Below are 24,990 nucleotides of genomic sequence, written 5' to 3'. Positions count from 1 at the left end.
TATTTGAAGTCCTACCAGTTTCTTTTCTCAGTCACAGAACAGTATTTCCTCCCACGTGGTTTGTTGTCATTCACTGTCTCAGCATAATACCTTGTTTTGAGGGTTCGAAAGTAGTGATTTTTCAAAGTGTTCCTCTAAATCCCTTTTTAATAGTTATTCAAAGAAATACAATAGCCTGCCATGGCAAGAAATCACAGGACTGATGACATCCGCTTCCAGTACCATCTTGGACAGCAATATCGCTGCGCTCCTTTCCCCCTAAGAGTCCTTTTTCCTTACACAAAAATGAAATACATTTCACTCATCAAAAAGACTGATGCAAGGTTAAGAACTGAAGGGGAACCACTTACAGGTTAACCGTCAGATAGGTCTGAGAAAGGTCTGCATTTCCCTTCCCCAGTCTTAAACCTTTCTGCAGAACGCGCTTCCCAGCTCATGGTTCCACTCAGTTTGGTCTGGTCCTCATTGTTCTCAGGTTTCCATGGTAGACAGACAACCCCTAATTGAATTTTCACTGTTTTGAATTACCTTCAAAATAATATTCTCAACTAAAGATAATCAACTGATGTCTACAAATACTATTAAAGGAATGATTAACAAATGAGAACTATTCAAAATATTATTTCCTTTCATAAATTGATTGCAAAATCTGTTATAAAACTGAGCTGTGCCTGGAACACAACAATCTTTAAAATGAGGTTAATTTCACATATTGCAAAAAAAATACAAGAATAAAACTTTGTAGAGGAGATAATATGTTCAAAGGCCACAACCTTTTCACGTAAAATTAATCACAATATTTTTTAGTGTAACTATGTTTAATATTCATGTACCAGCATAATTAAGAGTAAGCTGCACAGAAAGTGCAAACACAAACGTGAGAACTTCCATTTTCACTGTTCTGCTGAGCACAGAGAATTTGATTCATTCAACAACCTGGAACAGTGACATTCAAACTACTGTTTCATAAAGTCCATTAAGAAATACATTTTACATCACAGTCCAATACTCTCTTTTCAGACATAAACACACACAATACAATATACATTTCGTGAACTAACACTCTCACTACATTAGAACTCTCATATTTTCTGCTCGATTTAGTTCAATTTAATTGGGAAAAAATGCTGATTGCCACTCCCTAAATTAGTCACAAGACCCTTGAATGAGTTGCAACCCACAGTTTGAGAAACACTGACTAGAAAACATAGGAATGTATGCTATGTTCTACCCCTACACCTAAAAGACAATATCGTGTGTCAATAAAACAAGGATCTCAGTAACAGTCCTGAATTGCCTTGATTGATAGCATCATGCAATTTATCTCAATGAAGTGAAAGCAACAAATTTATAGATATTTTTTTCAGGGCCTGGATACCTGCAAACACAAGAATCTTATGTCTAAATTTAACCTGGAAAAATGTAACATTTTTCCTACTCAAGTTACTGCTTTTACTTATTTTGCTTTAAGGATGTAGTAAAGGGATAAACAGAATATTTAGCTGTGATTACTTCCATGTACTTTAAAAGCTGTAAAGAGCTTTGTAGTCATTTGCACATTTGTGCTGTTGTCATCTATGAAGTAATCTTTCAAAGGACACCTCCTGGCTGTCCCATGACAGGAGCAACAATCCTAGCTTTATAGCCTCTGCTATTTCCTGAGGTGCTTAATTAACTCATTTATTTTAAGATCAAAGTCTGTGTACTGTGGTTTAAAGACCAAGAGGTGGGCTGGGAGTTAGAAGAACTCACATAAGACTCTGAGATTTTTGCCCCTGGCCTCAGTATTCTCATCTGTGAAATGAAGAGATTGGATTGGATCATCTCCAAGGTTCTGTCCTCTCTAACATCCTCTACTCCTGGGAAAGGATGAATGTGAAGTTGACTGCCTGTCGTGTTTATTAAGTTATCTATTCAATGTCTCTTTTTCTTTTTAAATGCAATGCACCGACAATGCATTTTATATTCAGCAAGTAGTACATGAATATTCCAAAAATGTAATATATTAAATTGACAACCTATTATTGTCCTGGAGTAACATTTCTGTGCCCCTGGTACATAATTAGCTTTAATCTATGATAATTGCCTGCTGTTAATAAGATTGAGTATGTCTACCGAATTCTCTTTTTGGCGTTCACAGCCTGTAATTATACCTAATGTGCAACTAATGATACCTAGTTGTAAGCTTCAAACCCAGTAGGTGCTCAGTAATTATTCACTGCCTAACAGATCACAGAACTACTATCAGTCTTCCACTAGTTTTCTCTGTGACCCTGGTCAAATCACTTAACTTTTCTGATTCTTCATTTCCTCTTCTGTAAATTGAATAGGTTTGGCTGAAACAGTGGTTTTCAAAATTGTTCAAACTAATGGGGCTATGAGTTCTCTGAGGTTCCCTCCCTCTAGCTCTAAAATTTTGCAATTTTTATATGTACCAACTAAATTCAAAAAGGAAAATCATGAAAGCATTTTTAAGATATATTTATTAGTAGTGTATAATGATATAAAAATATTCATATAACCAGAGACAAAAAGTGAATTTCATCATCTTACAGACACTACTTAAAGTATTATCAAATTTTAGGTCCATAACTTTGCTGGGAGCAGCAAACCATCTAAGAAGCAATGACTCTCATGACATTTCCACTGACTAACAGAAAACACTCTTTGAAAACGAGGTGAATGATATTGCTGGTGATGAATCTAATGAAGCGTCTGGTCTTTTTTTCTAATTAACTATCATTAATAAATTTTAATCAGTTTCAGACAAAGGCATTAACATCAGTCCTATAAAACAAACAGTGCATAGACTAGCTGTGCTGTGCCCTAGTCACTCCTTCTAATTGCTTTCCTTGAGGCTGAAAGAAGTGAAGCCACCATCACATATTTTCCAGCTGCCCCTCTTTCTTGCTAGCAACAAATGGTTAAATATCTGTTTCCAGGGACATACAAAAATTGTGATGCTTTTCAAGACTTATATTCAATTTGCCCACAGAATGATTATAAGTGATTTATATTCATATTGTGTTTAGTTAAGGAGAAACAAAACAAAACAAATAAATAACATCCTTCTCTTACCCAGCCATGTTTTTGGCAGCTTTGGAGCTTACATTAATATGTTCATCAAGACCTTGTTCACTACTAAAACAAAATAAAATAAAAGGTCACATTCAGTTGGAAATCAGCAAATTTTATGATCAGTATGTTTTCTTTTGACAGTTGTGAATCATTCAATGCGATCCCAGATAAAAACTAATGTTAACTGAGTTTCTACTTTATGAAGTTTTTAAAAATTCTCAAAACAATCTAGTGAGGTAGATATGATCATCCTGCCTTTATAAATAAAGAAATTGAGCTTCATATAAGTTAAGGTACTCCTTGGGCCCAAGTACCTAAGAAGTGGCTGAGGGTGAACCAGGATTGAAACCATAGCAGCTGGACCCCAAACCTCATGCTTCCTCCTGCTGACATCCTTCCTTCCAATATGTTCACAATAATTCCTTCCATCTGCATAATGCTTTCATCAATGTTATCATCACAATAATTCTGAGAGGTAGCGTAGAGTTACTCTGTCATGCTTTCTTTTTTTTTTTGGTGAGGATGATTGGTCCTAAGCTAACATCTCTGTTGCCAATCTTCTTCTTTTTCTTGAGGAAGATTGTCCCTGAGCTAACACCTGTGCCAATCTTCCTCTATTTTGTAGGTGGGTCACTGCCACAGCATGGCTTGATAAGCAGTGCATAGGTCTGCACCTGGGATCTGAACCCATGAACTCCAGGCCACTGAGGCAGAGTGCACAATTTAAATACTGTGCCACAGGGCTAGCCCCATTGTCATGCTTTCCTAAATTTTGTTCCAGGGTATAATGGGTCTTAACTTCTCAAGAAGACAGAAGTATATTTAATGTCATGAAAAAATATTCTAATCAAGTATATGAATGCTGTGTCACCTTCTCAAGAGTCATTTAAAAATTAATCCTTGGGTTTGTGAAAGAGTAGAAAGCCAACATTCTTTGGTTTATTCAGTTTTATGAACTTACAATTTGTTAACTATACATTTACAGTAATAATCTAGTTATGTGATTGCATCAAAATGAATTTTTCAAGTAGTAATTAAACAAAATTAGTTTCAATATTATAATTTTAAACAATATTATAATGAAATAAATTGAAGCTATAATAAAAGAAGAATCTATCCGAGATTATTAAACATCAACAAATTAATATGTTCTCATTTTTTTATGTCTCCTTTCAAAATGTCCTAAAATATACAATTAATCTTATTTTTTGGCATAATTTGGAGACTTGCTCAGGAGTCTTCAACAGTCTTGATAAGCTTACCTTTTGTTTGCTGAGGGAATCACTTTGATAAGATTGTCCAGGTCTTTGTTCCTAAAAATATATTGTAAGTTTCAATAGCTGGTAAAATCAACTAAAATAAATAATAATTTACACATTTTTTCAACTTTAATATTGAATTAAGTGACTGTTGCTAATTTAAAACTTCATCATTACTTGAATTCCCTTTTTAGCTCTATGTAAAAGCAGTTGGCTACTATCAATCCATTTCTTACACAACTATGTACATATGAGAATTTAATTTAGTTTTAGTCATATTCCTTTCAAGACAACCTCAAATTTAAATTACTCTTAAACTCCTAATTTCCCATATTATATTTTGCAGTAGGATTAATATTTGGAATACTTTTGAAGGTTGTAATCAATAAGAGAAAAATGTAAAACTTTTCATCATTTCCATGTGCTCCTTGCTTCCCTTCAAAACAAAACCTAGGACGTAACAAAAAAAAGAGTTACGTCCTGATTCTAAGGTATGCAGGTAATAGACATAATGTGAATATGTAATATTGAGGCTATTCCAAGATATTAATCAAATCACTTTAGAATCGTACTTCATGCAATGCTAAATCAGAACAAGCAAGACTTCAGATTACACACCTTGTTTTTACTCCAAATGCTCAAATAGGCAGTCATAGCTCTAAAAAGGCCTTTCTATTATCACACTGGACTCTTATCCCAACTGTAACACCAAAAGGCCTGAACAAGAGGCTTAATCTGATATACCTTATTATTGGATGATATGTTATATATCCCAAAGAAAAAAGGACCAGAAAGGCTTATATCACTTAACTAATCTTTAGGATTAACCTATAAACTAATTTTACCATGCACATATCCTTGCATGTAAATTACTGCATTCTACTATGTTGAACTACATGAAATTGTCATTTTATAGATTCAAACATGGTTGACAGTCAATAATTTTGTAAGGTTCAACCTAATAGGATAATTTCTTTGCTATCTTCTCTGAATTAAGCATTGAGTGGTGCTATGTGACCCAACAATGAAGAAAAAATAGTAACTAATAATAATACCAATAGACAATGTCTAATAAGTACTTGAGCATTCAGTGCTTTACAAGCTTGATCTCATCTAATTTTTCTAGGAACTCATGAAGAAGTTAACTCTTACGATCCCCACTTTACAGATAAAGAAGCTGAGGCTTAAAGGGGATTAAGTGATTCGTCTAAAATTACAGTTAGTAAGTGATCTCTGAACTCAGAAATTTTACTACCAAGTGGAAGAAATGACACATGACCAAATGCAATACACGGTAGCATGCGGGTACTAAAATAGAGGCCCAAAGACTGTGCAGTAAAGGTCATATGATTAAGGCCATCTTCACCTTTAGATACTAAGTTATCTTGGAAGACGAACAAGGGACATCTATCTTTCTCTGAATCTTAATCTGTAATATAAGGTATTATACGGTCTCTGGATTCAGTACCTGACCCTCAGAAAATAATAATAACATTATATTCTCATTTAGTGATCAAAATCTAAGGACAATTTAGCACTAAATATTCAGGTAAAAGAATGATGGAATTTTTTATCTAACCATAAAATAAATAAAACGATATAAGTAAGGGAGAGGAGGATGGGCAGCAGGCTGTGTTCTGGCAGCTGCCCCAAATACATTCAGAGTTGATCCTCCTGCCCTACCCACATGAAATACTATCTAGTCCAGGGGTGAGCAATCTGCGGTTCTCAAACTAAATCCAGCCTGCAGTCTGGATTTGTAAATAAAGTTTTATTGGCACACAGCCATGCCTATTCATTTACAATGTATCATCTGTGGCTGTTAGTTGACTAGTTCAAACGGAGACTATTTTGGCCCCCCAAACCTCAAATATCTACTATCTATGCTGACCCCTGATGTAGTCTATTAAACTTTAAATGATAGTAAAAATAGAGAGTATTCCTATATGCAAAGTAAGATAGGAAATCTGTCAGAAAGAAGATACATACTTTGGTATCTTTTGTATTTAACTTATGTTCCAACTAGTGTAACAATGTATGTTTATAGCTCCCCAGTTTTGTCATGTCTCTTAGATTACATAACATGATGTGCCTTAGAGAAAATTCTCTCTATATAAAAGAAAAACGTCCTTCTTTGTATTCTTCTTTATTTCAATGAACTGAGTATAATTCTTGAAAACCATCTCCCAACTTTAGGAAGTGTTTGGGCGGCAGACAGAAAGAGGAGAGGGAATGGATGATGGAGGAAGAAAGGAGAATTTTTGTTCACATGAAGATCTTCCTTTAGACTGCTCAGCTCTAAGAAATTGTTTTGGGATGTTGTTTCATCTCATGGGGAATCCCAATTCATTTTGAGGAAATCCCAAGTGTGGGACATAAATCTTACATTGATATGAGATATTTTAAGGAATTCCCTCCCCTCCACTAAAGCTCACAGCTAGGGAGCCTGGAGCAAGGACTTGAACACCAGGTTTCTGACAGAAAGCTGTTGATTTTGGGTCCGTTACTGGCTGTCTCTATGGTGTGACAACAAATTCTATCATATTTTCAAGTTGAATAGAAAAAAAATGGAGAGCGAGAAGAGTTCCATAAACCTCACCCTTGGTTAGTTCTGTTTGTTTCAGGAGCCACTTTGATGAGGCTGTCAAGACTTTGGGCCCTATAAAACATGGAACAAATGATCAGATCCATGGTCAATTTACATCATGTGATTGCAAATATTTGTTAAAGCTGAGAAACATTTTTTCTTATAAAATACTTTATTATAAAATATTTATTAAAACAGAGATCACCTCAACAGTTTTTCAGTGCTGACTATGAATATATACTTTTGGACCTAACTATAACTGCATAGAAATAATAAACAATAACTAATGGTTTTAGACAATTCATGACATGCTGGGCATTGTCCTAAGTGATTTACATGATTTATATAAGTCAGTCCTCCCATCAATCCTTTGCCATAGGAAGCATTATCATTCCAATTTCACAAAGGGAAAAGTTGAGACACATAAAGATTAAGTTTTTCGCACGTAGGTAGTAGCGGCAGGGCTGGAATTTAAAGGTAAATAATCTAACTCCATGTTAGATAAACCACACGTGCTTTTCCATGACACCAACCCATCTTACTGGAACTTAGTAACTGAATTAGCGTTGGAAGTGACTAGAGCGTACTTGGTCCGGTTTCCTCACGTTGAGGATGAGAAAACTGAAGTCCAAACAGGGGAAGTGACCAGTCCCATTTCGCACAGTCAGTGAGGGGCAGAGCCAGGCTATGAGCTCCGTTCTTTCCCCTTGCCTGTGCCACCTTCTACTTAAGAAAAATAAACAAATCAACAAATAAAAGTGTCCTGTCCATCCTGGGAAAACAACTGTGCATCTAATGAATCAAAGGGTACCTCCCTTACATTAGAAATCAGTTGACCAAAATCTTTAACATTCCAGATGTGAGGTCATGAGGGTTGCATGGCTTTTCTTGAACTATTATTGACTTCAGTGTCAGTCTGCTGAAATGATAATTTAATTATGTTTGTAAGCATTGGTTAGTGTGAAAAAAATAAAAGGAGCGTATTAAATCTTACCCTTGCACACTTTTTCCCATTCTTGGATCCACTTTGATGAGGTTATCAAGGTCTTTGGAACTTTAAACAAAAAAAAAATGATAAGTAAAAATGGAATTAAATCAATTAAGTATTTTAATTGAAAGGATATATGTGCTCAAGATGAATTTTACTATTAAGTTTTGAGAAAAATAAACACCAGTCTATGCCCTTCATTTGAAAAAGTAAAAATTTTGACCTACATACAAATCATTGATATTCTGGCTCAGTTTCCCATTTTACCCTCAAAACGAAATTAGGGCAAGATTGAGTTAAAAAAATCAATTCAGGGACTACATAATGACTTGCCAAAAACTCTCACCTGGCCTCTCTAAATATTCCATCTAATGCTGCCACTGTAACTAAACTATATTTTGTTAATAATTTCTGTTTGTAGTGCCTTTTTGCTTTAAAGCGGTTTTATGTCTATTATTTCACTTGATTCTTACAACAATCAAGTGACAAAGATGGAACAGACATTATGATCTCGTTTGAGAACTAAAGATGTCTGAGCTCAGAGCGTTCAAGGGACTTGCTCAAAGGCATCCAGCTGGTAATTAATGGAGGTCAGACTTTCTGATTCCAATCCAAAGATTTTTCAACACAGCTTCTCTGATGAGTGCCACAAATTGATGCAGACAGGGAAGGAAGAAAGATAAGACATAATCCTTACCCTGGGGTGCTTCTGTTTACTTCAGGGGTCACTTGGATGAGATTGTCAAGGCTCTGGCCCCTTTAAAACAGAGAAGAAATGAAGAGGTTAATGATAGATTAGGACCAAGTGGATAAAACTATTCACTGAAATTCGAAAACAGTATAAAACACTCATAGATCATGCCAAAGACTTGAAGATGTTAAAAGTGACTATGCAGAAGTATGTAGGGATTTATACATCTCTGACACTCACTGAGACTCAGTGAGACAATATTTTAATCTTGGAGCCATTAGGCCTCTAGCAAACACTGCACTAGCATTCTATCTTTATTTTGATTCATTTAATGCTACGCTCTTAGCCTTTGCCAGGTACACTAAACATTTTTTAGTAGTCTATAGTCGCATCTCATGGAACATTCCAGAAGGCACGCCCTCTACATATCAACTTCCAACACATGGTGGGACTTTTGGACTTTGGAGAATCTGTATTTTGTAAAATTGCCATTCGTTAGCAGCTTTTCTATTCACAACACTGGAATAAGATAAATACACCATTTTGTTAAAGTCCATGATCTGCTTCTATTACTTATAACTGTGTGTTAAAACTACAAATCCTGACTAGTTGGGTGACAACAAACAATAGGAAGATGAAAACCTACAGAGTTCTGAAATGTAAGATGTATTTACTGTAATATAAAACTCCAAGTAGTAACTGAAAACACATCAGTATTTTATTGTTACCCTTCAGTATATCTGCTTCTGATCTTAATGAAAATTTGCTTTTCTTATCGCATCTACATGTATTTTCCACAAATGCAGTGCCAGGCAATGCTCCTCTGATCTACAAAGGATGCCATGTGGATAAAGAACATCCACAGAAGGTACTTATGTACCCTATTTCTCCATGCCTTCTGGCCAGAGTAAGAGCGTATCACAAAATCTCTGAGGTTGCATCTATACAACATCAAAGATACAGATATTTGGAAGCAACCAGATGTTGACTCAAGTTTTTACTTGTATCCAGATGTCTAAGAATTGTATACCTAAGCTAAAAGCAGCAATAAAAAATTTGGATCTTTTTTATGCAAATAATGAAACAATTAACCCAACAGAAACAACCACTCTACTCCAGAATATTCCTTGTTGATTATTTTTTTTTTTTGCCCTTTGTTGATTTTTGCCTCAATGAAGTATGTGAGATTTGAACGCCAGTGACTGGGAAAAAAACCTTCCAGGATTCTATTTCCAGATTTGAGTACTCAAAAAAATACATAAATAAATAACACAGGAGTATGCCTTGTAAATCCCCCCCTTGTAATATTTGTGTTGGTTGTGGAGTTTGCTTTGATTATATTATAGAGAACTTGATCTCTTTAAACATATTAAATAAAACACATATCAGTCTAAGGTTACTTAAATGTCAAAGTTCATAAAGTCAATGAAGAAGAGGATGCTAATTAATGAGGTAATGTAAAATAATATTTTGAGTTAAACTGTGTGAGGCAATGCCTCATAGTGCATCCATCTTCAATAGTTATGCATTCTCTCAACCCACAAATAGCTATAGAACTTCTACTATTGTCCCCAAGTGCTGGGATGGCTGTGAACAATATAGACACAGGCTTAGCCCTCATGAAGCTTCCATTCTAACTTGGGGAGAGCCAGGCAACATACAATCAAACATACAAATGAGTGCCACAATTCCAGATAACAATATATGTTATAAAGAAAATAAAAAAGGGTGCCTGGTGCCCACGGTGCTGGGGTTGGAGGAGGAGGTGGCAACTTAATTATATTCAGTGATCAGAAGCGGTCTCTTTAAGAAGGTGACAATATGCGGGCAGAGCATTCCCAAAGTGGGAACGGTATATACAGAAGTCTTGAGGCAAGAATGAACCTGGGATAGAAAAAAGAGTAATTTGGCTAGGCTATATTGAACAAGTAAAAGGCCATCGCTAAGGGTTAGATTTTTATTCTACCTGAAATGGGAGAATATTGAAAGTTTTTAGTAAGGGAGGGAGCATGATCTTATTTTACTTTTTTTTCTTTTTTTTTTTTTTTGCCGAGAAAGATTTACCCTGAGCTAACATCTATTGCTAATCTTCCTCTTTTTGTATGTGAGCTGTCACCACAGCATGGCCACCAAGAGACAAGCGATGTAGGTCAGCGCCTGGGAAGAGACTAGTGGTGTAGGTCTGACCCAGGAACTGAACTCAGGCCACCAAAGTGGAGCTTGCTGAACTTAACCACTAGGCCACTGGGGCTGGCCCAATCTTATTTTACTTTTAAAATATCTACAGAATTTAATTAGGTGTAGTAAAAGAAAATGACAACTACTGTCCCTAAAACCTCCCAGGAAGCACACACATATGAATAGACACACAAACAAACACACATGCACTGCAATGCTCCTACACACATACACACAGGTGCACACACATAGACACCCACGCATATATATACTCATATACATACAAAAGCACACAGATCCACTAACACATATATTTATGCACACACAAGCAAATATGCATATGTATGCGATCACACACATACATTTGCACAGACACGCACACACCCATACATATGCACTCACATACACTCATAGGCACACATATACACTCATGCACACACAAGCATACACACATAAATGCATACAAACATTTGTACATACATACGCATGCACACACACACACCAACATATGAAAAACAATAGGTTATGATTTGAAATATTCTCTTTAATAAAAATTGGAAAGAAAAACATGGATTTTTCTTGGAGAGTCAAAGAAAATTAAGTATTTGAACAGTATCTAAATCACTAAGAAAATATAATTCATGTGAATCTTTATTATTGCTAAGAACTACTTGTATCTATTACGCGCCAGCCATGATAGTCTTATGACCCCTATTTTGTAGATGAGTAAACTGAGACATGCAGGCACAGCCAGCTGGTGACACAGCCAGAATGTGAACCCAGGTCTTCTAGACTCCTTTGTTGCTCATATTCACTACCTCAGGTTACCTCCTCAAACCACCAAGGTAGCCAGGAAATTAATGCTTTCTTCTCAGTCTGTTGGTTGCAAAACTGTACAAGTCTCTAACTTATTGGGTCGCTGTGCCTTCAACCATGCCACACTGCTGGGAACAGGACATCCTGACAGTGTGAACACCAGCTTTTCATCTAGGCGAGCCCTTGCTCTGCTGAGTGGCCTGCAGGCATCGGTGACACACTTTAGAATCAACTAATAATATCATGTACTGAGGTAACTGAATGGAAAGGAGTTCAAAGGAAACCACATGGAATTATTTGATACACTGTTTTCAGCAACATGCCAACAAGCTCAGTTTCAAATATATTCCATCTGTTTTTTTAAAAATTAAAAGCAAGAGGACATAAGCTTTCCAGATTTACTTGCTAATTCATAGAAGAACTCTTTTAACAAAGTGCACTTTGTTAAGCTCTTCATCTTTAAACACACACCACACTACCTACAAATACACTATACATGTGCACACACAGTTCACACATCCACACACCCACACACATCCACACATACTATTTACACATCCACATACATACACTTATACACTGTTTATACACACACATACACTTATACACACATGCTACTTATACATACACACATACACATATATACACACATTATGATGGTTAATTTCTTGTGTCAACTTAACTGAGTGCCCAGATATTTGGCCAAACATTCTGCGTGTATCTATGACAGTGTTTCTGGATGAGATTAACATTGGAATTGGTAGGCTGAGCAAAGCAGATAGCCCTCCCTAACATGGGTGGGCCCCATCCAATTAGTGGAAGGCCTAGATAGAACAAAAAGGCTAAGTAAGAAGGGACTTCGCCCGCCTGACCACTTGACCTGAGACACTGGTCTTCCGCCCCTGGACTAGAGTTTATACCATACACACATACATACATACATACATACAAAGAAATTACGTAGCTCAGTAGAGAAAGTGGGTCAAATTCCCATTTAATTTCTCAAATCTACCTGATGGCAAACTTCATCCAAGAATAAAATGCAACAGATCACTTCTGTGTATCATTTGCATAAAATTGCTTAATAACATGTGTTTGGGGAAAAGAAAGCTCAGTTTTGGTTTGAATTTCAATTTACTCTTCTGTATATAAGCAGTCAGAATTCCAAAGTGCTCATACAATGCCAAAGGAAAAGAAAAAACTTTAAATGTCTCACCTCTTGATATTTTTATTTGTTTCGGAATTCACTTTAATAAGTCCATTGAGGTCTTGTTTTCTTTGAATATAAAAATGAGTTTTAATGAATGTCATTAAAATAAAATACTAATCAGGTGAACAATGGTTGGAAAAATTGTGGTAAATATTCAAGTTCACGATCTCTGTCAATGTAACTTTTAAAGATCTAAATGAAAATGAAAATTTTTCTCTTACACCTTGAGCTGAAGACCATTTAAGTTTTTATTTGTTAATAAGAAACATATAATTTTTTGTTTTGCTCTCAAAATGTGTAAGTATATGTGAAACTTGTTACTTAACAAAATCTACTTTGCCCTCAAATACGTCTTGCTAGAATACCCCAAAATGGGTGGCAGTAAAGTTATATAAGCTAGTTAAAATTCCATACTGGGTTCAAAGAGAACATAAATTTCTACTCAAAAAATCAGATATAATTGCCTATTTTGTTTTTAAATAATAGTAATAATAATGTTAATAATAGGAAAATTAATGACTCACTTCTCAGGGAGACACATTTCACCCTCATTAAAATGCATTGACTAATACAAAAGGGGCAGCACCTGAATCCGGAAGGGGCAGTAGAGGATGACAGAAGTATCATGATTGGGTATGATGTCATGTCAACATGCTGCCATGTCAACAGAGCTCTCAAGAGGACAGAAAGTGGTGGAATGTCCTCACTCCCAGTGTGTGTATCTGCCCAGCCCCTCCTCTGGGCTACCTTCTGAGACCACCATCTTTAGAGAATTGGTTTACCAGAGTTTTAGTCAAGCCCCCCTGGCTATCTTTGTGATTTTGGAGATCCACTTTGAAAATGTTGTCAAGATTATGCTTTCTTTAGACACAAAGAAATTCAATTCAGTAACTCATCTCTAAAAACAAACCAAAGCCCAAAATCTGGGAGAAAAGACAACTCACTATTAAATCTTGGGATAATTCTTAAAACAAATGATTTTACTGGAAGCAAGAAGGGAAGGTCATGTGGCCCATCATTATTGTCCAATTCCATGCTAATAAAATATGGTTATGAAGTTAAAATGCCAAATCATTTTATCTTCTTATTTGTCACATAGAGAAATCAGATTTAAAGACACTGAGTCTTACCCAGGCATATTTTCATTTCCTTTGGGATTCACTTTGATAATATTATCAAGGTCTTCACTGGTTTAAAAAAAAGTTTAGATCAGTTTCAAAGTATTCCCATCATATTATACATATATACACATTCCATATTATTGATGATTAATTCAAGCTTTTGAAGAAAATTACTATACTTATACTAAATTCATTTTGTTATAAAAATTGCCTGTTAATAATATAGTTTAATCTCTAGGATTTTATTGGGCTAATAAATAAATGTAAATTTAGATAGAATGTACTGTAGACTCTGCAAAGTGAAAATCAGGGCAATAGGGATCAGACACAGAAGAGAGAAGGCAAACTCAAAGACGTAACCCCCTCAATATCACTGAGAAGTTCACACAATTAATCTGGGAGAAAATAACCGAGTTTCAGAAACATCAAAGCAGTTCTCACCCTCTGCTAGTTTTATCTGTCCTGGCGTTTGCTTTGATAATCGTTTTGAGACCTTGGGTTCTTTGGAAAAAACATGAGAACCTTATGTCAGTTAGGTTACTTTCAATTTTCTCTGACATCTGTATAAACAAGAATGTCCTTGAAAGGGTGTCAGATGTTCCCAAGGCCAAATGACCAGAAAAACCTTTGATGTAATTATCCTTAGCTTATCTTTATTAATTTCTACAGTAGTACTTATTTTAAATCAGTTTAGGAAATCTTCCCAATGTATCTCTCACTTTGCAATTTTGTCCTTTTTATTTCTGAACTTAAATATAAGATTTGGCTCATTTTTAAAATTACTTAAGAAAACATAGAATAAGAGATTATCTAGCAGGTTTTCCTGCACTTACTTCAATGCAACTCAGACATGTGGTCCTATGGGACCAGGATTCATTGTGTCCCTTTGCCTATTATCTCTGATAGGCCAAAAGTGCAACAGTTCATCTGTGACAGAGGAAAGCACAACACTCCTATTTCTAATGAGGTGTAAAAAGCTAACCTGAAAAAAAGAGCCCCATCAAGGTAGGAGCTTTACTTACCCTTTCTCACTTTTGTCAGTCCTTTGATTAACTTTAATAAGACTTCCAAGACCTTGATTTCTTTATAACGTTGGGGGAAAGCGAGGGAGGGCAGAGCAACAGAGAGAAAAAGAGAGAGAACGATTCAATTTCTATGACAACAGCAGATTTCTCACAACAGGAGTAAGATGTTGTCAGTATCTAAAACATCAGAAGTCCTTAGAAATATTTAAGTCAAGTGGCTCTTCTTGCGCAAAATGCTGAAGAGAAATGCTAACTATCCTAACAGTAAGCTACCAACTATTACTCAGTAATGATGAAATCAATTGAAAAGTAAAAGTTCCTCCTAGTCTCAGCTTTTGCTTTCTTTGTCCTTTGAGGGTGGGTGGGTAGGAAATTAACTTTAATCCATTTGTTGAGATATTGTCTTCTTTAAACATGAAAATCATTCACATCAGGGGTAAAAATCAGGTGATCAACATTTTCTAAACACTTTGAAGATTTAGACAAGTCATTTTTAACAAAAGGTTCAAGGTTCTGAAGTAACCTTGGAAAAGTGGAAATAACTCTGATGGCTCCAGGACTTTATATAAATTGGCCACAACCAATAAAACTTTCACACAGGAATAGCTTAAAAGTTTTAGGGAACATGGAAGCTAATTCCTCTAAATTCCCCACTGTCCAAGGGTTCCCCTTTGCCGTTTTTATCTGTCTCCAATTTCATTGTGATAAGACTATTGATATTTTAGTTTCTTTCAGTATAAGAAAGAAGGAAGGGAGGAAGGGAGGAAAGAAGGAAAAGGAACTATGGACTCTCCCTACTACACCAATGAGATCAGTCATTCCTGCATCAAAGCCTGGTTGCTATCAAGTTATCCCAGGTCACAAATCACTTCTCAATTTACTTGCGATGCTCGTCCTACTTTTCCTATTTTCCATCACTTTTGTGGAACTTTCCAAACTTCATTTCCTAAATATCTGAAATCTCATCTTTTCCTGTAAAACTCATATAACCACTTACAGAGAATTGACTGCTTTCCCACTTCATCTGTTCTCCATTTGAAAAACATTCACCCATAATAATGCTTGCACATTTTCATTATAGTAATGTATTGTTAATAAGCATTCAATGTCTGTGGGATTGTTATTGCCAACACTTTTCATTATATAGACTTTGTTAAATGTTCTACCTCAGAGAGGGTTGAGAATGTATCTGCCAAGACAGACTTGAAAAACCAGAATACCATTCTGTGCACAGACCAGCACAGAAAAATGGTTTTTAAAGATAACCAAGACAATAGAAATAATTATTGCATTAGGAAAGCAAATTTAATGACTAAGAAATACAAGGTAGACAGTGAATCTAGAGAAAACACAATAGAGATCTTATAAATGCTTACCCTTTGTCATTCTCGACTGTTCTGGGATTTTCTTTAATGAAACTGTCAAGGCTTTGGTTTCTTTCAAGACAAAAAATAATATGAGTAATGTAACTCATTTTCTAGTATATCAATATCAGTCCAGAACTATAAGTTAAACTCTTAGATGCTTTCAATTTAGTTACTGATCACTCATTAACTCTTTTTGTGATACAAAATAAATAAAAGCATGGCTCTTGACCTTGAGATATTTACAGATATATCTGAAATACACATATGAAGTGATTCAATCAAGATTCCAACTGCAAAGTGTCTTAGTACATTATAAAGACTTCAGTGGTGAGGGGCTATGCTCCCAGCATCAAAATGTCTTATAGTAAATATATTTAGTTCATAAAGCAGCCTATTGTCCACTACTCATAATAACAAGTTTGATTTCTTTCATTTTTAGATATAAAAGGGAACTTGGAGATCATCTAGTTCATGGCCTCCATTTTATGAAATGAGGAAACAAAGGTCTCCAGAGGTTAAGCAACTTGTCCAGGGTCACCCAGATTGATGTTGGTGGCAGAGCCAGCACCAAGACAGTGACTCATCTCCAGTCCTTGACGGGGGGCCCTTTCCACCAGCCTATCTGACCTTTGTCCTGAGCAGGAGGTCTCCCGCAGGAAATGGTATACAGTCTAGGACTCAAAAGAGGCCTGTAAGAGTTTTAATCAAATCTTACCCTTTGCCGTTTTCGTCTGTCCGGGTATTCACAAAGATGAGATTTTCAAGGCTTTTGGCCCTGTAAAACACAAGGAAATTCAAATAAAAGACTGAATGTTGAAATTAAATTGTGTGGTATCTTAAAAGGTCAGATACAGTAAACATTCCTCATGAATTGCTCATTTACTTATCGAATAGAAGAGCAGAAATCTTTCTGGGCAATTATATCTGAACTAAAGGTACAATACTGAGAGTGCTACCCCATCTGCCAGTACATTCTCATGCCAGAGGATACAACTCCGTTCCAGCTAATGTCTGAAAGAATCAAACAAGCAATCTGGGAACTAATATTTTCAGGTTAGAGACAGATGCACTTACCTTTTCTCTGTTTGCTCTGCCTTAAGATTTGTTCTGAAGAGACCATCAAGACCTTGGTTTCTTTAAATATATTGAACAAAAAGCCTTGTCAGCGGTAACAACAGATACTTAACTCTATGGAAGCATAGAGCAGTTTACATCTAAGACACGAAATAGAAGCTGGTTGGGAAAGATGAGCCACAATTCTTGAAATTGCTTTATTCTAAACAGGTATTTTCATAGACTCAAAATTTAAATTGCAGTGGACCTTAGAGAAAATAAAGGAAAGATACAAACTGGGGATCCATAATCTGTAAGAGGTCCACAGATGTGTTGTTTGGGCTCATGGAGTGTTTTTGTTTTTAATGTGAGCCAATATTTACAAAGCTGGCCACGACACATAGAAACTGGAATTTTTAGGATCTGCTGAAAATGTCCCGCAACGTTGGGCTCAAATTCTCACACGTCAACCATCAGTGGGAGCTGAGAAACAGCTGGTCACTGTGGACAGGAGATTCGCCCTGTGCTTCACACAGTCAGCCCCCTTTGCTCATTTACACCTGCCTAGCCACAAGAGGCCATGAAGTCTCTGGTTCCTGATGTAATGCCTCCTCTGTTTATAAATGAGGAAACTAAAAAGCAGCCCATTTACATGAATCGTTGATAGTCAGTCATACAGATCATTATTGTCAGAATGAGGTATGAAAACCACAACTTTTCACCCTCAAACTAATTAACTAGTTTGGCATTTGCTTTGTTTCTCCTCTTTGTTCCCTGCCCATTGAGTATGTTAGTGTGCAAGCTGACAGAGAGATGATGAAAATTGCACACACCTCTAACACAAACCTCAATTATCATAACTTTTAAAATATGTAATTATAAACGATTCAAAATTAGCAGAGAATGTTAACTAAGATAAAAAGTGGTTTTTGTAATGTTAAAACTAAAAGCATTCAGTGACCAAACCAAACTCTATTTACATACTAAGATATTAATATTTCAGGAAGAGAAATGTGTTTACTTATATAACCGCCTTACTAAACAAATGGAGTATGAAAATTAAAAACATTTTAATATTAGTATCTTTAGATTGTAATAACCATTCATAATCACGATGAAATGATGATGATTTCTACAAGCTTTTTATTCAAGATTTGTAGGCTACCTTTAACGAGCCCAGTATGTGGGTCTTCACATAATGCTGAAGAGACATAAGAAGACACAATACGCAAGTGAGTACTAAAGCAAAAACAGATGTTTTAAAATCTTACCTATTCAAACTTTTGCTCATTTGGATGAGATTATCCAGTTCTTCACTTTTGGAAGAGAAAAAAAATCCTACATCAGTGAAAATCTGCTCAGGCTCAAAGGGAAGATTCACCTTAAAACAACTATTTCCATGTTCTGTGAAATACAACACGTGTCCCACCTTTTCATTTCAATAACCCTGTCTCTCTCTCAAGGTTCTCCTCACACACCTCCCTGTCCAAGAAATCTTTCCCAGTCCTCAGACTGAATAGAGTCCCTTATATTTTTGGTACCCTTGCAGCATTTGGGGGGTTTTTTCCTCTCCTTTATGGCACTTACATTACTATACTCAGCAATACAGCAATTGTACAATTGTCTCATGTCAATGCCCCTGCCCGCCGTCCCCCCACCACTTAAAATTTAGAGCCGTATTTTACATTGTATCCTCTTCAGTCTTCAATACAGTGTCTTTCACACAGTAGATGCTTAATACACGATTTTAATGGAATCAACAAATATGGGTACATTGACTAATTATAGATTCTATCTTTGCATAATGTACTTGCATAAAGTAGCTATTGGAAAACACTTGTTCATCAGGAAGTCTGGCTTCTTTCTTGAATTTTCCTCCTACCTCATTCCAAATCAGCTAAATTTGCTATCTTGTTTCCATATTTGAGAACCGCAACTTTCTGGCTGCTTCTTCAGGAGCAACCTGTTTAAGCTAAACCCCTCGTTCCAGAATATCCCTTAGAACCAATGAGCTCTGCTCCCTGCCCTATGAAGGCAGCCTCTGTGGGTTTCTTGTTCCTGTTCACTCCTCATAGTACGTCCTCTCCTCTTCTGTCCACCCATTTGTCTCCCATTTCTCTAGCCTCCCTCATCCAGTTTTTCAGTTCACAAATCTTGGTTCTCCCTTCTTGCTCTAGAATCACGTTTCCCACACTTTCTCAGTGTTTCTCTTTCTTCTTGATTCATCGCTGGTGTTAAACTCAGTAGCTACACATTCAGGACCCCAAGTGAGGGATACCTGGATTCCAATCCAGATTCACCACTTATTAGTTGGTGACTCCAGGTGAGTTACCTAACCTCTTGCTGCCTCAATTTTTTCATCTGTAAAATAAGAATACTAATTGTACCCTCCTAGGAAAAGAATCAATAATCTAATGAATATAGAGCACTTAGCATAATGCTTGGCAATTCATAAGCTCTCAATTAATTTTGCCCATTATCATAAACAGTTTCCAGTCAATACAAAATTTTTCATTTAATAAATGCTTGCAATATCTAATTTGTTAAACTGCACTTAGAGAGACTGAGACTTTGGCTCAGCTTTAAAGATGTATAGTTGCTGAGTCACTTATGTGCTTTGAAGATGCCTGGCACAAAATATTGCCAGAATAGCTGCTGAGGCAGTCTTCTTACAGATCCTAAAGACACCTTAAATTAACAGCCATCACACAGATGAACTCTTTCAAGTGATATTACACATTCAATGGTAGGATTGAAGGTTGAGAATAAATTCTGAAATACACAAGCTGTTGACCCTGAGAAAGAAAATGATCAACATTCTATCCTTGTATGGGACAAATGCTGCCTGGTCCCCTGACACAATGTCCCACTGTTGTTTCTTGCTTGAAACTCTACCTTCCAACACTGAGGCTTCCAATTTGTCCCTGTCCCCAGGGGAAAAAGCAAACCTAAGACTCCTGTAAATTTTAGCCCCAGATCTTCCTGACTGGTGTGAGTCACAATGATGAAATTATCAGGAGTTGGGGTTGCTCATGTTTATCACAAGAAAATTAGCCCAAATCACGGGAAGACACTCTGCAGTAAATTAAATAAAATGGAGATTGCATTCTGAACCAAGCAGTTGAGCTTTTAAAATGACCTTACACTGATGAAAGCTTTGAATATTAAGTTTCACCACTGCACTTGCAATAAATTAAATGCTGTTAATCAGATAGGAATAAGTCTATCGCACAAAGGAATATCACAAAAAGCAGCTCAGATAAATAAAGCTATTTCTAGTCCCTACGGACGGCCCACAGTAACAATACTTGGCTGTGTTGATGTAACAGACTTTCCCCCTGGCCCCTGTCAAAGCAGCAACTTCTCCCTGTGAAGAAAGTATCTGGCTGTGGAATTCGTGCATGTGACTAGGGAGAGAGGACAGGACAGTTAAACTAACTACGGCTCTCAATGTTTTTGTTCGATTAATGCCAAACCGTAATTTCCCTTCAGCATCACTCAGCTATCTCTCCCTCAAACACGCTGATCACTCACCAAAAAACTATCCAATCTCTATTAAAAACAAACTATCACCTGAGACGAAAATAAAGAAATAAAATTAGAGATCTAGACACTTAGGCAAGAGGAGAAATGGAAAAGACACACTCAGGATACTTTCTAGAGTCCTTGACTAGATTCAGAGCTCCTATTTTGTTTATGAATTTGCACAGAAAAGCTAAGTGTTATTTCTGTTTCTTCTCTTCAGTTCTTTTGACTGAGACCACGACCCCTAACAACACTGTTAGCATTGCTAAATTTCATTAGGCAAGGACATTTTTGTAGGTATGCGATTTAAACTATGGAATTTTTCTACTCAATGGTTTCTCACTGCTCATCACTATTTTACCATTAGCCATTATATAAACATCTACTTTGCACAAAGCATCATGTCAGATTCTGCAAATGATATACAGTGAATAAGACAAAATATCTACTCTAAGAGATTAAACAGATGATAGAGAAGATGAGACATTTACATAAAAACCATGAAAAAACACCAAATATAATCAGTTGTTATAAAACATGAATAGTGGGACTCTAATAACTAAGAGAAGCAGAAGTCACATCTCACTGGATCATTCAGGGAAGACTTCACAGAGGAGGTGGTATTTGATCTGGATCTTGAAAAGTGGGTCAGACTTGGATGGATTGATATGGTAGCTTTGAGGATGGAAAAGTCTGCCATGTGGGTTCAGTGGCATAAACAAAGGCAGAGTATCTGGAAACTGTAGAAAGGAAGTGGTTTAATTTGGTATTGCATGTAGGGTAAATGTAAGGGTGAAGTCAGAGATAACTCTGGAAGGTTAATTTGGAGCCAGGTAGCCTTGAATGAAGTTATAAGTAATTGAATGGGCAAAGGGGAGCCAGTGGAGTGATTGCTCAAGCAGAATCTTAGGAAGAAAACTCTGGCAGTGATGGGTTTAGTGGGAGGAGAGACTGAAGAAGTGTAAGTAAATGTGGACAGCTACGGCTACTCTAATAACTGATGGTGGAATCAACGATACTTTGAACTAGGGTGAGGCCATGTGGGCATGAGGGGTATTTTAGACATTTAATCTATACATTCCTGATCTACATAGAGGAGATAAGACATGGAAGAATCAAGACTGAGTCTAGAAAGATGAGCTTACCTGAATGAAAGAACAAAGAGAAGTCAAGAAACAGCATATTTGAGAATGAAGTTGAATATGGCTTAGGACATTCTAAATCGAGGTGCTGGGGAGACTGAGAGGTACAGATATGAGCCAGCAACATAAATACAGGACTGGGGATTTGGAACAAGGTCAAAACCACAGAGAGCTGAGGCAACTGGGATGAGTACAATCACCAGAAGGGGAAGCAGAGGAAACAGAGTATCCATAAATGTCAGGATCACTCAACTTTCAGGGACACATATCTAGAGACACTGATTCTTTCTTAAATTATATATAATACACAGCTCATACCTGGAACTTTTAAAAGTACTAGGTAAGCATTTTTGAAATACACAGAGAAGAAAAAAACAAGCTCAAAAGCTTTGGGATCTTACCCCTTGTCAGTTTTCTGAAGTGAAGTGGCCACTTTGACAGTGTTCTCAAAATCCTGACTCCTTCAATGAAAAATAAATCCAAGTCAGTGACAGTAGAGCTATCTTTGAAGTAGCTAAAACTTCTCATCTGTCTTCAGTGAAGAAAGTGAAAGTCCATGCGTTGTTCAGGAATTACTAGGTTTAACTGAATAACAAAATAGTTCTATCATACCAGCACACGCACAGACACACACACACACACACACACACACAGTTATTCCACCTGGACGTTGGCTCTGCCATCTAGTGTTCACTGAAATAACTACAGTTTCTTCTAAAGATTGTGTTGGCTGCTCCCAGGTTCTGTACTTAAAATAGGATACAGAAAAGAAAATAGTTAACTGCACAAGTACACATGGAAGTATGTTCAGAAGTTTTTCTACCAGAGCCAAGGAGCACTAAGCAACATATCCAGACGATTAATTAGTCCCTCGCCTGAAGTGAAAATATCTGTTGTCTTAGGCTTCCAAAGGGAAAGACAGTAAGTTTTAAACTATAGGAAAGGTGGAAACATCTGACACATAGAGGGCTTGACTCCATCCTGGTCTCCCTAGATCATGAAAAGGAGTAATTGTGAAAATCCTTATAGGTGCCCCTGTAATGAAGACCTATGTTTCACAAACAATGTCTCATAGAAGGTTAATAGGGTTCCATGAAGAATTTTGTAGTCAAGAAAATTTAGAAAATGTAACTGACTTTTGGAGATTCAGAATATATATGAGCACACTGAAAGTTCTGAGAAGTTCTGTGGCAGAGGACTCCATTAATTGTGTTTCCTAATGTGTTGAGCCATTAGCCCTTCTTTCACAGAACATGCATTGACATCTTGTGCCACATGGGACACAGTTTGGGAAAGCTGACATAGAGCCACACTTTAAGTTACCAGGTACAAGAGAACCATGATTCTCCCCAAAGGTAAGGTATCCATGTGACATCTGTTTCAAACTGGGACTCTTCAGAGAGTCAAGGGAAACGAGAGAAGAAAAGAATGAAAAATATGTAAGTTTTGAATTTTGAAAAACGTTTTCAGTCAAAAATGGTTTTGACTGAAAAATCGGCTTATAATAATGGTTAAGATGGCAAATTTAATGTTACGTGTTTTTTATCATAATAAAAAATTGGTTTATCATATTGGTACACCTATAAAATATCATTGTTCAAAAACTAATTTCAAAAATAGTGTTTTCCCCCCAAAATAAAAACAAGATATATCTAAAGCAAATACTAAACTAGATGGGATGTGCAAGACAACAGGCATAAATCAGGACTGTCATGGGGAAACCTTACCCAGAGGCATCAGTACAACTTATAAGCCTCTTCCTGATAATGCTGTTGGGGCTGGATGTGACCTTATCATATAGCCGATTCCAGGCAAAGCTTTTCTCGAACAAGTTCAATCAAATGACTATATTTCCACCTATTCATTTATGCATACATCAACACCAACTAGATCATAGACCTTGGGACAAGTGCTGGGGATAAAGAGGTATTTTCCTGTCTTAAGGAGTTTGATCTTATTCTGCTGTCATGTTCAGACAATTTTGGTAGTCTTCTTAATGTAAAGCTTAGAACAGAAATAAAAGGAATAAAATTCTTAGCTACATATAAAAATATTCATTATTCACTATATTTAAGTCAGTTGGAAAACTTATTTTATCTATTTTATTATTGTTTTGTATTTTTAAGTGTTCTAATAAAGGGTACTTTATCATTTCTAGAGTTATATAGATATAGATCATTGTACCTTATATTTCTTTCAGCAGATCTGTTGGTTTCCATATAAACACCTGGTTTAGGTGGACATATCTGCCTATATTTTTAAAGTTAAAGATAACATCTGTTAGGAAAGAAAACACTTCTCTGTTAAATTTAAATTTATAGGAAAACATTCATGTTCAAAAAAGATCAGTTCATAAGCACTACTTGAGATAAACTTACCTTAGGTCTTTCGGCTCACTAGAACTCAACTATCTTCTATTTGGAATTCTAGAGTTCAATATACCAACTTTGCAATTTAGCCTCTTTTTATATATATACATATATTTTATGTATATTATATACATATAGTATGTGAGTAAGGAAGATTAGTCCTGAGCTAACATCTGCTGCCAATCCTCCTCTTTTTGCTTGAGGAAGATGGTTACTGAACTAACATCTGTGCCCATCGTCCTCTACTTTATATGGGATGCCACCACAGCATGGCTGATGAGCAGTGCGAGGTCCATGCCCGGGATCCGAACCTGTGAACCCCGGGCCACCAAAGAGGAGCACGTAAACTTAAACACTATTCCACTGGGCTGGCCCATATTTTAATATATTTTTAACTGCTGGATATATCTAGATATATCTATTCCAAATATGTTCGTGTTTATTCTATTTTAGTTTCCAATCATCAATAAAGCATCTTCATACTTATCTCTATTAGATCACGATATAGTATTTTAAAATACTAAGAATCATTTTTTATTATTAGATGTCAGGGGAACGATTTTTTTCTTAAAACCATTCCA

General features: G+C 36.3%; 1 protein-coding gene across 39 annotated transcripts in view; it reads right to left on the bottom strand.

Moving 5' to 3' along the window:
• Positions 1–24,990, bottom strand: part of SCEL (sciellin) — a 272,873-nt gene that overhangs the window by 27,797 nt on the left and 220,086 nt on the right. For 10 of the 39 annotated variants that reach the window (XM_070578988.1, XM_070578989.1, XM_070578986.1 and 7 more), the window contains 15 exons: positions 24,225–24,290; positions 22,442–22,501; positions 18,645–18,689; positions 17,395–17,454; positions 17,036–17,095; positions 16,330–16,389; positions 14,951–15,010; positions 14,370–14,429; positions 13,938–13,994; positions 12,814–12,873; positions 8,610–8,669; positions 7,919–7,978; positions 6,937–6,996; positions 4,341–4,391; positions 3,079–3,141 (listed from right to left, as the gene is read on the bottom strand). In XM_070578988.1, coding sequence (XP_070435089.1) covers positions 3,079–3,141; positions 4,341–4,391; positions 6,937–6,996; positions 7,919–7,978; positions 8,610–8,669; positions 12,814–12,873; positions 13,938–13,994; positions 14,370–14,429; positions 14,951–15,010; positions 16,330–16,389; positions 17,036–17,095; positions 17,395–17,454; positions 18,645–18,689; positions 22,442–22,501; positions 24,225–24,290 — 882 coding nt within the window. The remainder of the gene's footprint in view (positions 1–3,078; positions 3,142–4,340; positions 4,392–6,936; positions 6,997–7,918; positions 7,979–8,609; positions 8,670–12,813; positions 12,874–13,937; positions 13,995–14,369; positions 14,430–14,950; positions 15,011–16,329; positions 16,390–17,035; positions 17,096–17,394; positions 17,455–18,644; positions 18,690–22,441; positions 22,502–24,224; positions 24,291–24,990) is intronic. The other 29 variants (XM_070578995.1, XM_070579008.1, XM_070578992.1 and 26 more) reach the window with 9 other exon arrangements.

This window comes from Equus przewalskii, chromosome 16 (genome assembly GCF_037783145.1).
Source record: "Equus przewalskii isolate Varuska chromosome 16, EquPr2, whole genome shotgun sequence".
In the NCBI taxonomy this organism is placed as follows: Eukaryota; Metazoa; Chordata; class Mammalia; order Perissodactyla; family Equidae; genus Equus; species Equus przewalskii.
Note: the sequence above shows the minus strand (reverse complement) of the source record. Positions and strands in the feature narration are given on the sequence as shown.